This window comes from Seriola aureovittata, chromosome 1, assembly GCF_021018895.1.
Source record: "Seriola aureovittata isolate HTS-2021-v1 ecotype China chromosome 1, ASM2101889v1, whole genome shotgun sequence".
In the NCBI taxonomy this organism is placed as follows: Eukaryota; Metazoa; Chordata; class Actinopteri; order Carangiformes; family Carangidae; genus Seriola; species Seriola aureovittata.
In genome coordinates this window covers 34364760-34380699 of record NC_079364.1, presented here as the reverse complement: position 1 = coordinate 34380699, position 15940 = coordinate 34364760, and the positions used below count along the sequence as shown (strand labels likewise).

The 15940-nt window shown below is 43.3% G+C and overlaps 1 protein-coding gene and 1 pseudogene across 1 annotated transcript; both read left to right on the top strand.

The window, feature by feature from the left end:
- The first annotated feature begins 2574 nt into the window (after positions 1 to 2574).
- Positions 2575 to 12018, top strand: LOC130171343 (uncharacterized). Its single transcript, XM_056379303.1, has 3 exons — positions 2575 to 2874; positions 2966 to 3109; positions 10219 to 12018. Exon 3 carries the CDS (start codon positions 10729 to 10731, stop codon positions 11824 to 11826), a length of 1098 nt encoding a protein of 365 aa, XP_056235278.1. The 5' UTR covers positions 2575 to 2874; positions 2966 to 3109; positions 10219 to 10728; the 3' UTR covers positions 11827 to 12018.
- LOC130170089 (uncharacterized) lies at positions 4839 to 10467 on the top strand (annotated as a pseudogene).
- Positions 12019 to 15940: the final 3922 nt, after the last annotated feature.

Genomic DNA, 15940 nt, shown 5'->3' with positions numbered 1-15940 from the left:
AGACAGCTTTAAGGAGGGAAAGAACCGATTCAGACGCTGGAAAGGTGGAAACAGCGCTTTACAACAGTATCGCATTCTCAGGTGTAGCTGATAACTTTATGACATGTAAACATGAAATCCATCATATTCTTCATGAATGCTACTCAAATACACAGGAAAATTTATCCTGAAGTGTTCTGTATAGACAGGACAATGAGTGACAAAAACTCAGTTCTCAGACACAGAGAACGCTTCTGACGAGGACTTAGAGCAGATCCTGACGCTTAACAGAGCGTTACAACAGTATCGCATTCTCAGGTGCAGCTGATAACTTTATTACATGTAAACATGAAATCCATCATATTCTTCATGAATGCTACTCAAATAGACAGGAAAACTTATCCTGAAGTGTTCTGTGTAGAAATCTCACTTAATGTGAATGCTCAGATTTTGGATACACACAGACAGCTTTAAGGAGGGAAAGAGCCGCTTTAGACGCTGGAAACGTGGAAACAGCGCTTTACAACAAGTATCGCATTCTCAGGTGTAGCTGATAACTTTATGACATGTAAACATGAAATCCATCATATTCTTCATGAATGCTACTCAAATAGACAGGAAAACTTATCCTGAAGTGTTCTGTGTAGAAATCCCACTAAATGTGAATGCTCAGATTTTGGATACACACAGACAGCTTTAACGAGGGAAAGAGCCGATTTAGACGCTGGAAACGTGGAAACAGCGCTTTTCACATGAATGCTACTCAAATAGACAGGAAAACTTATCCTGAAGTGTTCTGTGTAGAAATCCCACTAAATGTGAATGCTCAGATTTTGGATACACACAGACAGCTTTAACGAGGGAAAGAGCCGATTTAGACGCTGGAAACGTGGAAACAGCACTTTTCAACAGTATTGCATTCTCAGGTGTAACTGAGGAAAACTTGTCCAGCGTACTCACCCCTTAAGGAAGAGGAATCAGGCACTGGCTGGTACTACTCATCATCAGTGGTGATGTTTTCATCCTCTGAGGAGGTTGTCCCATCATCTTCAAGAGAGGATGTGTCCTCATCTTGAGTAGAAGATGTCTCTTCTTCAAATCCAGAGGATTTCTCCCTATCTTCGATCTGTGAACGCATCACATAGTCAAGTGCTTGAAGCAGTGAATACGACCTTCTTGCCACCTTGCCAGAGAAAAAATGATCTGGAAGCTGATAGGCTAACTTACAGCCTTAGTATTGGCTGCACCTGAATAAACACCAGGACAGATTTACAAACAATGCCAGAGTTGCTTTTTGTTTACCCTGCAGCTGCATCTTTGAACTCTGAAAGATGCCCTTTGATTTTTTTTTATTGTGCCTGAGTCAAACCATTATCTGCTATCCTAAAGGTCACACCTATGTCAAAATTGTGTCATTCATTCGCTCCATTGGAGTGCAGTATGACATCATAGACCCATATTGGAAACTTAGAATATTAGATGAAATTTCTCCCTTGGCCAAAAATGGAGAAATGACTGCATCTGGTAGAAAACATTAAAAACTACAATTTTTAAGTGTTGAGTTTAGAATGAAAGCAATTTTAACTAAATTGTATGATTTAATACGGTAAATAACAAGGAATTAAAAAAGGTAGTTTTCATGGGTTTCAATTGGCCAGAAGTGGCCATGATGAAGACAAGTTGTATTGCATTCTGTTGAACAGTATTGCATTCTAAGGTGTAACTGATAACTTTATGACATGTAAACTTGAAATCCATCTTATTCTTCATGAATGCTACTCAAATAAACAGGAAAACTTATCCTGAAGTGTTCTGTACAGACAGGACAACGAGTGAGAAAAGCTCAGTTCTCAGACACAGAGACATCTTCTAAGGAGGAAAAGAGCCGATCCTGACGCTTAAAAAGCGCTATTGAACAGTAATGCATTCTAAGGTGTAGCTGATAACTTTATGACGTAAACATGAAATCCATCATATTCTTCATGAATGCTACTCAAATAGACAGGAAAACCTATCCTGAAGTGTTCTGTACAGACAGGACAAGGAGTGAGAAAAACTCAGTTCTCAGACACAGAGACAGCGTCTAAGGAGGAAAAGAGCCGATCCTGACGCTTAAAAACCTCTATTGAACAGTATTGCATTTGTAGAATGTTTTATATTAATCTGTTTGCTTTAATAAAACAATGTGTATATTGTTGATGTAATCATAATATGCTTATAACTAAGTGATTTTTTCATAAAATTTGCTGTGCAAGAAGAAGAGACAGACTGAACTTATGATATTGTTTGAAGGCCACAACTCCCTATATGGCAGACATCCCGGAAAAGAAGTAAGACAGAAAACGAGGAATAGAGTAGGGTATTGTCTCTCTTTGTGTGAATCTCCCACAGAGCCACCAGCACGAGGGCTGTCCGCGTAGGAGTCTCAGATAACACGAGGTGAAACAAAACAGAGAACACGTGGAGGAGCAAAGCAAGGAGACAGCGGCATGGACTGATAAGAGAATCAACCCACATTGTATTATTTTTCTGTGTGAGACTATGAAAAGACTGGGTCAGGGAGAGGTAGGCAGTCAGACTTCATGAACTGGCGCAACTGCATGTTGTGGTCAGGGAGAGAAAGTTTGGCCCAGAGCTCTGTAACAATCTCCTTTTTCTAATGCTTTATTGCTGTTAGCTTTAATAAATACTGGGATTTGAACTTTGAAAGAGTGTCCTGTTTCTTTCATCAAACCAACACGCGAGTTCAGGAGACGAACTCAACAGTTTGGTGACCCCGACGTGATGAAGGCAGGATTTTAATCGTTTTGGGACCAATTTGAAAGTTTAAGTTTGTTTTACTCTGACACAGACAACCCGGAATCAGAAACAGCGATCGAGGCCTCACATTAAAGGGTAAGCAGACACCTGTTTGAACGAAGAGCTGCGCATTGAACATTTCTAAAATATAACGCTGTGCTATGTGTCTACATTGTCTGTAAAACAGTGGTGAGCCAGGGAAAAGAGATCGTTGATACCGCGGTGGAGGAAGGGTCCCGAGGCTGCTAGAGCCTGCCTGAGGTGCCTCCTGGGAGATTGATAAAGCAACCCACCAGGGCTTTATAGTCTGATGAGGAGGGAATCTCCCTAGGTGAGTACAATTTGGCATTTAAAATAGTTTTATTGAAGTTGGCTGTAGCTAAATTCCCTGAGGTGAGTCCGGAACTCTTATGCCTGGCAAGGACGCTCATGTGACGTGACACTCTACAGGTGTACTTAGAACCGTATGTGACAACGGTCCGGGGCATTAAAAAGGGTTTGGTTCGGGGGCACCAGGAGAGGGCCGAGATACTTAAATGGTGAGGCCGTAAATGTAAGCCGAGATACTTAAATGGTGAGGCAGAATAAGGGTTAGAGTCCCATTGTTAAAGGGTTGGAGGCCCAGGGTTAATAGCCCTAAAGTCCCCGGAGCTCGCTATTAAGAGACAGTAGTGGAATAAGTAGGTCGGTTAAAGGATCAAGGAAGCGAGTGTGAAGCGGTAATCCAGGACAGTTTATCGCAGGAGTGTTTATTTTTTGTTATTACTCCGTGAGGAGGGTGAGCTCGTATTCCTAAGCTACTGTAAGAAATTTCAGATTGAAGGTATCCGGTAGTGATCCAAGAGACTGAAGATATGGGGTTAGAGTCCCCATTGGTGTGATTTTTGTGGGAAAAATTTTGGGGTGGTAGTTATGACAGTGTCTCAACTGTGCTGCATTGAGTGTCTGAATTGTAAAACGTGTGGAGGAAACTTAACAGTGCTAACGTAATCCACACGCCTCACTGCAAAAGGGAGGACAGTTCATTGGGTCAGTTGCTCGGGTGTATGCCATACAAACTGACTGGCCCTATTGCAGCACAAAGTTGATTGGGTCAGTTGCTCGGGTGTTATGCCATACAAACTGACTGGCTGTTGAGGGGAGAAATACAGAATCATCGAAATTCATCTGGATCTGCTGAAGAGGGTGAGCAATGCACAATTGAAAAGGTAAGTGCAGATAACCATCGACTGAAGGCAGATTCACATCGCACACACAAACATGGAAGGGGAATTTGACAGAGAGTGCGAGGAGGTTGGGGGGTGTGGTCCCCGGATAGGGATTTTGGCTCAAGAGCAAGGATTAGTGGAGAAATGGAAGAAAGTTAAGAAGCAGGTTGTCAGTGGTGAAGTTGGAGAAAAGAGACAGAAGTTGAGCCAAAAGTGTGATGAGTTGTGGAAAGAGCTACAGGCTGATGAGAAGAAATTAGACGAGGGCACTAAGTGTGGAATACTTTACATGTTTTCTAATCTTGAAACGGAGGCTAGAAAAGACCTTGAACAGCATGAGAATAAGGTACCCAGTGTGTTTCAGAAGACGGCATGGACAAAAGAGAAAAAACAGAAAGATAAACGGAGAGCACTAATACATCAGATCACCCTAGCATGTCTCGCTCTTTTTCCGGGGCCTGAACAGCTTGGCAAGTGGAAGCTAAGAAAAACAGCTTAACTGTGCCACCTGTCAGACTCTCTGCACCATTGTATCCCCAACTGCCAGCACCCCCACAAATGCCACAGGTAGAGGTACGAGGCATAGTTGATGTGAAGGAAATAAATGAGGGAGAAAGAGAGGAATTGTTAGAAGAACTAACTAAGACAGGATTAAATGAACTGCTACAACTTAAAGAACAAACAGTGGCGTCTGAACAGCAGTTGGAAGAAATGAGGGAAAGGTCTAGATTACACAACACTCAACATGAGAGACTGATGGCCTCACTGAGGGAGTCTAGAAAAGACAGGTCACATGGAGATCAGACCCACAGGTCACCCCTCTCCAGCACACCCCACTTGTCAGGAACACCGATGACCAGGAAAAGTGTTAAACTCACACCTAAAGCAGGAGAGGGAGGCAGTGCAGCTTTTAGCACCATGATGCAGAGGGAGGGGACATCAGCTGGGGCCTCAGCCAGGGTTTCATCGAGCACAGAGACAGAGGAGGAGATATGTAAGTTAGAGGAGCAGGTACAAGCTATACACGAGTCTTTCGATCAGGTTTTTCTAAACCAAGCACAGAGGTCATTTGTAGAGGATAGAGAGCTACAGGATGATGTTTCAGGGGGAGAAGTGGGGGAGCAGGTGAACAGCAGCACTGATGATGGAGGTGAACAATTTTTTCTTAAAGCCACGGGGTGTTCACTAGAGGTAAAGGGAGGAGAGCGCAGACAGCCCCTACAAATTGTTATGATTTAAGGTCAAGGCGACCTTCACATAGCAGGTCAGGATCCCCAGTCATGCAGGCTCCATTATTGGACGGAGGCCAGGGACGGAGAGTGTATCAACCCTTTTACTTTACAGACATGAATTGTATGTTGGATAAAATGCCCCCACCTACCGAGGGAGGTGGGCCATGGATGAATAAATTTTGCCAACTAACCATGGGACATACACTGGCGATGGGAGACTGGAGGGCACTGTTAGGCAGACAGGTTGGTGAGTTTGAGGTTGCACAAGTTGAAAACATGAGTAAAACACTCAATCTTGGCCAGGAAGAACCTTTCCTTAGACATGCCACAGAGGTAGGAGATGCCATGAGGACAAAATATCCTGTGCCACAGGGGGCAGTACACTCCCTGGTGTTAAAACTTAAAGACGATGAAGATGTTCCCTCCTTCCTGATTAGAAGCAAGTCTCAGTGGTCTGACATGACAGGCACACACCCAGGATCTGATCCTTTGCAGCAGTCTATGTTTAGGAAGGCCATTATGGAAGGAATGCCCCATTCAGTTAAAACAGCTATGGAAAATAACCCTGACATCCCAGGATGTGATCGTGAGAAGTGGGAGAAGCACCTTGCTCACCACGTTAAAAATTTTAAGCTTAAGGCTGATGCTGAAAATACTGAAACCCAAGCTGCTCAGTCTCAATGGTTGAAACTACAACTAGATTCTGCACGCAAACAGCATAACATTGATAAGAAACAGAGGCAGATGGTGCAGCAGCAGCCCGCAGCCAATGACACGCCAGATTTATATTCGGTCCCTGAGTGGGCTCCTCAGCCAACACCTCATCAGCATCAAATGGTAGGCATGAGTGGGGGAGCTATGGGTGGACGTGGGCGCATGAGCAGGTACAGGGGTAGCTATCCTGGGTGGCCACGTGGTTGTGGATTCCATGGACAGTATCAGAGAGACTATGACTACAACAGATGCCATATCTGTCACCAGAGAGGACACTGGGCTAGAGAATGTCAACAGCAGCCACGACAGCAGATGAGAGGGCCTATGCAAAACCCACCTCAAGGGCCAGAGCCTTTTATGGCATCAAATGGAGGAACTGCACCCGGGGGACAATTTCCTGTGGTGTATCATCCTCATCAACATTGACGGGGCCTGAGAACACCTGATCATGTAGGGTTGGCAGATCCCTACATGACTGCAACTGTGGATAATGAAGAAATGCCTTTTTTAGTGGACACTGGTGCTAGATACTCCACTATCACCTCTGAAATGCCTTCCACCGCTCTCTCCAAAGACTCAGTGCATGTTGTTGGTTTCTCGGGAAAGAATGAAGCTCTGCCCCTCACCAGACCGCTATCAGTCAGTGTAGCTGGTCAGAAGTTTTGTCATCAGTTTGTGAACTCTGAAGCTTGTCCAGTTAATCTAATGGGTAGGGACCTACTAATTAAGTGTGGAGCCTCGGTGCTATGCAGCCCGGATGGGCTGATTGTCACGTTCCCCAATGGTTTCACTACGAACTGTTCCATCCCCTCTCTGTCTGCCTCCTCACATATGATGCTCGCTGCTGACAACACTCCGCCTGCCACTCTATGGGCTGACATCTATTGGGGGCTTATTGCAGCTGAAGGCTCTCATGCAGGCGGTATAACATCATTATTCACTCAGTGGCGCCCTTGGTTACAGGCTCTGCATCCCTATGCTCCTCCCTGCGACCCCTATCATGTTACATTGTTTTATGACAGGGACAATACAGAAGTTTATCAGCAGGCTTTTTATGCGGAACTTGAAGGCAAAAGTTGGCAGATTAACTCGGATTCTATTTTGATAGGGCCAGAGGGTGTGGCTGCTGCTGTACAACTGTCTCCTGAGCAAATGGCATGGTATGAAATGGGCTCTGAAGCCGTTCCACATATCACTCTCATGGTCCATACTGAACATCAGGCTAAAGATTTAGGTCCAATGTGCAAAAGACTGTTAACCGTCACGGACTGGGTGCCCACCCAGATTCCTAGTCTGTCTTATTCTTGTAGTGAAAAATCATACAAAATAAAGCACGCCACCAGAGATGTTGCTCTGTTAGAACACAGACAGATTGAGCGTTTTCACGGCAGAGAGAAAACAGATCATGAGCAGGCGGAGGCTCTCTCAATTACCAGCATCACTTTGGTCACAAGGAGCTACAGACGTAGGTTTTTGTTCAACCATTGAGCCAGTCACGTTCACACACAGCGCTTTAGAGCCAATCTGGCAACCACAATATCCACATAAACCTGAGGCTGAGAGTGGCATACAGGACACTATTGATGGTTTGTTGCAGACAGGAGTGTTGGAGGCTTCCTCCTCTAACTGGAACACACCTATTCTTCCTGTAGAAAAGAGAGGGACAGGTAAATACCGCATGGCACATGACTTGAGGCGCATTAACACTATCACAACCACTCCCACAGTTCCAGTTCCTAATCCATATACAGCTATGTGTTCATTAACTCCTCAACATCAGTGGTTTTCATGTATTGACCTAGCTAACGCCTTTTTCTGTTTGCCGCTTGCTGATGAACTACGAGACAGTTTTTCTTTCACTTATAGGGGAAGAAAGCTCAGATATACCAGATTGCCGCAAGGCTTCATTTTGTCTCCTGGCATTTTCAATCATGTTCTCAGACAGTTGTTAGAGGGCTTACAGCTCCCCCAAGGTGTAATTCTCATTCAGTATTTTGATGATCTTTTGCTGGCTGCGCCCACCCCCACTTCCTGTTTGGAGGCAACACGTGACCTTCTCTTCCAGCTGCATAGGGTAGGATTCAAAGTCTCTAAGAGGAAACTACAATGTTGCAGACAGTCAGTAACATTTCTAGGGAGAATAGTTTCAGCCACAGGAACATCCATCTCAGGTTCACATCGTTCCTCCATTTTGCAACACTCTAGGCCACGTACTGTGAAAGACATGTTATCATTCCTAGGTCTGGCAGGGTTTAGCAGACATTTTGTCCCTCAATTCTGTGAGCTCACCTCCCCTTTGCGTGCTCTCGTTAATCAGCAAGGCCGCTCTGACCTGGTCTACGGAAGCAGAAGCGGCTTTCATTCGTTTGAAACAAACACTGGCACAGGCAGCTGATCTTGCAGTTCCAGAATACAAAGAACCCTTTTTCCTGGATGTTTCTGTAAAAGATAAAACTGCAGATGATGTGCTTTTCCAGAAAAAAGGGGGAGGTAGACAGGTGTTGACATATGCTAGTGTAACACTGGATCCCACAGAAACTAGACATCCTCCATGCACAAGACATGCAGCAGGGGTAGCTAAGATCATACAGAAAACAGCACACATAGTGATGGGACATGCACTGACAGTATTAACAACACACAGTATTGTTGCATATGTAAACTCAGCATCATTCACCATGACATCACTGAGGCAGAATAGGCTAGAGAAGTTGTTAGGAGCAGCACACATCACTTACACCCATGAAGGAATCAATATGGCGGATAACATGGGAGAAGGGACACCACATTGTTGTGAGGAGAGAGTAGAAAGAGATGACAAGGTTAGGCCAGATTTAACATCCAAACCACTACAGGAAGCACAGGAAGAGCTATTCACTGATGGATGCTGTTTCAGACACCCAGAGAAGGGACTCCAAGCGGCCTATGCAGTTGTGAGTCAATCACCACACAACAACATGAGGACAGTAACAGCTCAGAAAATGGAAGGGAAAGTTTCAGCTCAGTTAGCTGAATTGAAAGCAGTCATAGCAGCTCTAGAAGAGTCAGCAGGCAGAGTAGTTAACATCTACACTGACTCAGCTTATGTGGCAGGTGCGGTGCATGTGGAGTTGGGACAATGGAAAAGAGCCGGCTTTATAACAACAGCAGGAACACCTATTAAGCACGAGAAAGAAATGCAACAATTAGCCGAAGCATTAATGAAACCAGCAAAAGTGGCAGTGATAAAATGCAAGGGACATGATAAAGCAGACACATTCATGGCTAAGGGGAATAACGAGGCTGATAGAGTAGCCAAACAGACAGCAGGTTATCTACCACAGTACATGATGATGCAGGCAGAGGTGACAGTGCAGGATATCCTTCCGAAGTGCGATGTAAATATGTTAATAAAGGAACAAGAAAAGGCATCTCCATATGACATATCAGTATGGAGAGAGAGAGGTGCAACCAGAGAGGGTGAGATATGGAGAGTTGCAGATGGCAGACCAGTTCTCCCACCCGGTATGGTCAGTGCAGTATTAGAGGAAGCACATGGTCTCACACACTTTGGAAAGAAACAAATGGAGAGAAATCTCACACACTGGTGGCATCCTTACCTTCCGTCTATGATAGAAAATCATGTGAAAGAATGTAATGTATGCAATGTATATAATGTAAAAAGCACGGTGAAACCACACGAGAGAAAGTTCCCTCTGCCCAAACTACCAGGTCAGGAAATAGTGATTGATTACACTGACATGATAGACAGAGTGAGAGTGAGAGGGTACAGATTTCTTTTGGTAGCAGTGGATGCATACACTGGCTGGCCTGAAGCAGTACCTACAAAAAATGAAGACACTAAATCAGTAGTTAAGTTTTTGATTAACCACTACATACCCTGCCATGGGTTTCCACAGAAAATCAGATCGGATAATGGCACACACTTCAAAAACATAGACCTCCAAGAGGTCGAGAGGGCTCTAGGCCTTAAACATGCATTTGGGACAGTATACCATCCTCAGTCACAAGGAAAGGTAGAAAGAATGAACAGAAATTTGAAAGATAAACTGGCGAAAGTGTGTGCCCAGACCAAATTGTCCTGGGTGGATGCTCTTCCTGTAGCATTAATGAGCATCAGAAGTGGGGTAAACAGAATTACAGGTTTCACTCCTTTTGAGCTCATGAGAGGGCAACAGTTCCCAGGACCAGAAGCAGGAGGAATACAGACTGATGTAAAAGAGGTGTTGGGTTACAAACCCTACTTTGAACAACTAACGGCTCTCATTTCAGCTTTTTCCACTCAGGTTCAGGACAAAGGAGACGTCACCACCAAGGGCACGCCCCACACGGCCGGTTGGGTGTTGCTAAAAGTCTTCAAAAGAAAGTGGTCTGAACCAAGGTGGAACGGACCATATGAGGTGGTTGAGCGCACCTCATGTGCAGTAAGGTTGAAAGGTAAAGGTGATACATGGTATCATTGGAGCAGGTGCACTCCAGCTGAAGCACCTTCACGCTCATTACAGGAGGTTCGAGAGGCGTTATCAGAAACGTAGTGGAAGCCAACAGTAGGGCTTGGAGCTTTGCTCAGATAAGTTAGCATTTCATATATTGCTTTTTGAAGGAATGTTCCCAGTGAAATAGGATAGTAGGTTGCAAGTGCTCTCTAAGTGAAGGTTTTGCTTAGATACAAGGAACAGATAAGTCCTGGACAGAAGGTTTTTTATTATTTCTGCAAATTTTACATGCATTTTTACTAAGCATTAAGTATATATTTTTTGAAGTTTTAATAAAGGGTGAAGTGAAAGTTTGCAACCATGAAATTTGTGCCTGCCTCAGCACCTACAGCGGGAGGCTGGAGGATGCTGGGGGTAATGTGTTTAATATCTCTTATGATTGTTTTACCAGTTTTAATTTGGGAAGCGATGCAGCGTTCGGGAGGAGACCACGGAGACCAGAGACAGGTGAAACTGACACCACTCAATCGCACCAGAAAACAGGTGCAGCACACTTCATTTTCTGACAGTGCCCTACGTAGGTATGGAGGTATTGAGCTAAATTACACCAAAGGTCAAAAAACAGCATGGGTATTTGATCTCTGCACAGTCATAAAGTGTGGGTCAAGAGAGCAGGACTGGAAGAGGTATGACGTATATCTATGTGTGACCAGTAATCAGCCTAAGAAGGGACCTTTGTGTGGGACCTGCGCACAGGTGTGGTGGAACTCTCGTCCAGGCGGATGGACCTACACACCAGATAGGACATCGAGGTGGTATGAAGACTATAGGGCCCTTAAAACAAAAATAGATATAACCAGAACACCCCATGGCGTAGGAAAAGGTGTGAACCCCATAATGTTGACTGCAGATGCAATAAGCAGAAATCCGTTTTCCACATGGACCGGTGGGGCCTCTGAGGAAAATCCAGCAGAATATTTTGTCTTAGGTGTTGAACAGCCAGGGACAGACACCATGGGTTTAATTAAAGTCAATTTTCTTGATCCAATTCCTAATGTTGCCACTACAACAGCCCCATCCAAAACTGAAGAGCAGACAGAGGTGGTGAGTACTGAAGTGGTTAAGATAAATTTAGACAAACTAACAGGTAAGGACATGATTAAATTGTCAACAGGATACGCGGAGAAGAACATGTGGTTGGACTGGGTGACATCCACAGCAGGTGAGAAAGGTTTGTCTGATTGTTTAGTTTGTGCCTCAGCAAGACCAACACTGATTCTCACACCAGCCCCTCTGTATCCCCGAACTGACCCCCAAGGGTTCAGATGTATGCTTGCAATGCACATGACACCCATTCCCTCTAATTGTTCATCTCTTGTGAGTCTGTTCCCAGTAGTCAAGAACACCACTGTTCCTCCCCGTGGAGGAGCAAAGCAAGGAGACAGCGACATGGACTGATAAGAGAATCAACCCACATTGTATTATTTTTTCTGTGTGAGACTATGAAAAGACTGGGTCAGGGAGAGGTAGGCAGTCAGACTTCATGAACTGGCGCAACTGCATGTTGTGGTCAGGGAGAGAAAGTTTGGCCCAGAGCTCTGTAACGATCTCCATTTTCTAATACTTTATTGCTGTTAGCTTTAATAAATACTGGGATTTGAACTTTGAAAGAGTGTCCTGTTTCCTTCATCAAACCAACACGCGAGTTCAGGAGACGAACTCAACACATTCTCAGGTGTAACTGATAACTTTATGACATGTAAACATGAAATCCATCATATTCTTCATGAATGCTACTCAAATAGATAGGAAAACTTATCCTGAAGTGTTCTGTACAGACAGGACAAGGAGTGAGAAAAACTCAGTTCTCAGACACAGAGACAGCTTCTAAGGAGACGAGCCGATCATGACGCTTAAAAAGCGCTATTGAACAGCATTGCATTCTCAGGTGTAAGTGATCCTCTGTTAAGCGTCAGGATCTGCTCTAAGTCCTCGTCAGAAGCTTTCTCTGTGTCTGAGAACTGAGTTTTTGTCACTCATTTTCCTGTCTATACAGAACACTTCAGGATAGGTTTCCCTGTCTATTTGAGTAGCATTCTTGAAGAATATGATGGATTTCATGTTTACATGTCATAAAGTTATCAGCTACACCTGAGAATGCGATACTGTTGTAAAGCGCTGTTTCCACGTTTCCAGCGTCTGAATCGGCTCTTTCCTTCGTTAAAGCTGTCTGTGTGTATCCAAAATCTGAGCATTCACATTTAGTGGGATTTCTACACAGAACACTTCAGGATAAGTTTTCCTGTCTATTTGAGTAGCATTCAGGAAGAATATGATGGATTTCATGTTTAAATGTCATAAAGTTATCAGCTACACCTTAGAATGCGATACTGTTGAAAAGCTCTGTTAAGCGTCAGGATCTGCTCTAAGTCCTCGTCAGAAGCGTTCTCTGTGTCTGAGAACTGAGTGTTTGTCACTCATTGTCCTGTCTATACAGAACACTTCAGGATAGGTTTTCCTGTCTATTTGAGTAGCATTCATGAAGAATATGATGGATTCCATGTTTACATGTCATAAAGTTATCAGCTACAACTGAGAATGCGATACTGTTGTAAAGCGCTGTTTCCACGTTTCCAGCGTCTAAATCGGCTCTTTACCTCCTTAAAGCTGTCTGTGTGTATCCAAAATCTGAGCATTCACATTTAGTGGGATTTCTACACAGAACACTTCAGGATAGGTTTTCCTGTCTATTTGAGTAGCATTCATGAAGAATATGATGGATTCCATGTTTACATGTCATAAAGTTATCAGCTACACCTGAGAATGCGATACTGTTGTAAAGCGCTGTTTCCACGTTTTCAGCGTCTGAATCGGCTCTTTCCCTCGTTAAAGCTGTCTGTGTGTATCCAAAATCTGAGCATTCACATTTAGTGGGATTTCTACACAGAACACTTCAGGATAAGTTTTCGTGTCTATTTGAGTAGCATTCATGAAGAATATGATGGATTTCATGTTTACATGTCATAAAGTTATCAGCTACACCTTAGAATGCGATACTGTTGAAAAGCTCTGTTAAGCGTCAGGATCTGCTCTAAGTCCTCGTCAGAAGCTGTCTCTGTGTCTGAGAACTGAATTTTTGTCACTCAATGTCCTGTCTATACAGAACACTTCAGGATAGGTTTTCCTGTCTATTTGAGTAGCATTCATGAAGAATATGATGGATTCCATGTTTACATGTCATAAAGTTATCAGCTACACCTTAGAATGCGATACTGTTGAAAAGCGCTTTTAAGCGTCAGGATCTGCTCTAAATCCTCGTCAGAAGATTTCTCTGTGTCTGAGAACTGAGTTTTTGTCACTAATTGTCCTGTCTATACAGAACACTTCAGGATAGGTTTTCCGGTCTATTTGAGCAGCATTCATGAAGAATATGATGGATTTCATGTTTACATGTCATAAAGTTACCAGTTACACCTTAGAATGCGATACTGTTGAAAAGCGCTTTTAAGCGTCAGGATCTGCTCTAAGTCCTCGTCAGAAGTTTTCTCTGTGTCTGAGAACTGAGTTTTTGTCACTCATTGTCCTGTCTATACAGAACACTTCAGGATAAGTTTTCCTGTCTATTTGAGTAGCATTCATGAAGAATATGATGGATTTCATGTTTACATGTCATAAAGTTATCAGTTACACCTTGGAATGCGATACTGTTGAAAAGCGCTTTTAAGCGTCAGGATCTGCTCTAAGTCCTCGTCAGAAGCTTTCTCTGTGTCTGAGAATTGAGTTTTTGTGACTCATTGTCCTGTCTATACAGAACACTTCAGGATAGGTTTTCCTGTCTATTTGAGTAGCATTCATGAAGAATATGATGGATTTCATGTTTACATGTCATAAAGTTATCAGCTACACCTGAGAATGCGATACTGTTGTAAAGCGCTGTTTCCACGTTTCCAGCGTCTGAATCGGCTCTTTCCCTCGTTAAAGCTGTCTGTGTGTATCGAAAATCTGAGCATTCACATTTAGTGGGATTTCTACACAGAACACTTCAGGATAAGTTTTCCTGTCTATTTGAGTAGCATTCATGAAGAATATGATGGATTTCATGTTTACATGTCATAAACTTATCTGCTACACCTGAGAATGCAATACTGTTGTAAAGCGCTGTTTCCACTTTTCCAGCGTCTGAATCGGCTCTTTCCCTCGTTAAAGTTGTCTGTGTATATCCAAAATCTGAGCATTCACATTTAGTGGGATTTCTACACAGAACACTTCAGGATAAGTTTTCCTGTCTATTTGAGTAGCATTCATGAAGAATATGATGGATTTCATGTTTACATGTCATAAACTTATCTGCTACACCTGAGAATGCGATACTGTTGTAAAGCGCTGTTTCCACGTTTCCAGCGTCTGAATCGGCTCTTTCCCTCGTTAAAGCTGTCTGTGTGAATCCAAAATCTGAGCATTCACATTTAGTGGAATTTCTACACTGAACACTTCAGGATAAGTTTTCCTGTCTATTTGAGTAGCATTCATGAAGAATATGATGGATTTCATGTTTACATGTCATAAATTTATCACCTACACCTTAGAATGCGATACTGTTGAAAAGCGCTTTTAAGCGTCAGGATCTACTCTAAGTCCTCGTCAGAAGCTTTCTCTTTGTCTGAGAACTGAGTTTTTGTCACTCATTGTCCTGTCTATACAGAACACTTCAGGATAGGTTTTCCTGTCTATTTGAGTAGCATTCATGAAGAATATGATGGATTTCATGTTTACATGTCATAAAGTTATCAGCTACACCTGAGAATGCGATACTGTTGTAAAGCGCTGTTTCCACGTTTCCAGCGTCTGAATCGGCTCTTTCCCTCGTTAAAGCTGTCTGTGTGTATCCAAAATCTGAGCATTCACATTTAGTGGGATTTCTACACAGAACACTTCAGGATAAGTTTTCCTGTCAATTTGAGTAGCATTCATGAAGAATATGATGGATTTCATGTTTACATGTCATAAAGTTATCAGCTACACCTGAGAATGCGATACTGTTGTAAAGCGCTGTTTCCAGCGTCTAAAGCGGCTCTTTCCCTCCTTAAAGCTGTCTGTGTGTATCCAAAATCTGAGCATTCACATTTAGTGGAATTTCTACACAGAACACTTCAGGATAAGTTTTCCTGTCTATTTGAGTAGCATTCATGAAGAATATGATGGATTTCATGTTTACATGTCATAAATTTATCACCTACACCTTAGAATGCGATACTGTTGAAAAGCGCTTTTAAGCGTCAGGATCTGCTCTAAGTCCTCGTCAGAAGCTTTCTCTGTGTCTGAGAACTGAGTTTTTGTCACTCATTGTCCTGTCTATACAGAACATTTCAGGATAGGTTTTCCTGTCTATTTGAGTAGCATTCATGAAGAATATGATGGATTCCATGTTTACATGTCATAAAGTTATCAGCTACACCTGAGAATGCGATACTGTTGTAAAGCGCTGTTTCCACGTTTCCAGCGTCTGAATCGACTCTTTCCCTCGTTAAAGCTGTCTGTGTGTATCCAAAATCTGAGCATTCACATTTAGTGG

Bases quoted from the DNA above. Each gene is read 5' to 3' on its own strand.
- LOC130171343 (XM_056379303.1), top strand. From the start codon at position 10,729: ATGAAATTTGTGCCTGCCTCAGCACCTACAGCGGGAGGCTGGAGGATG.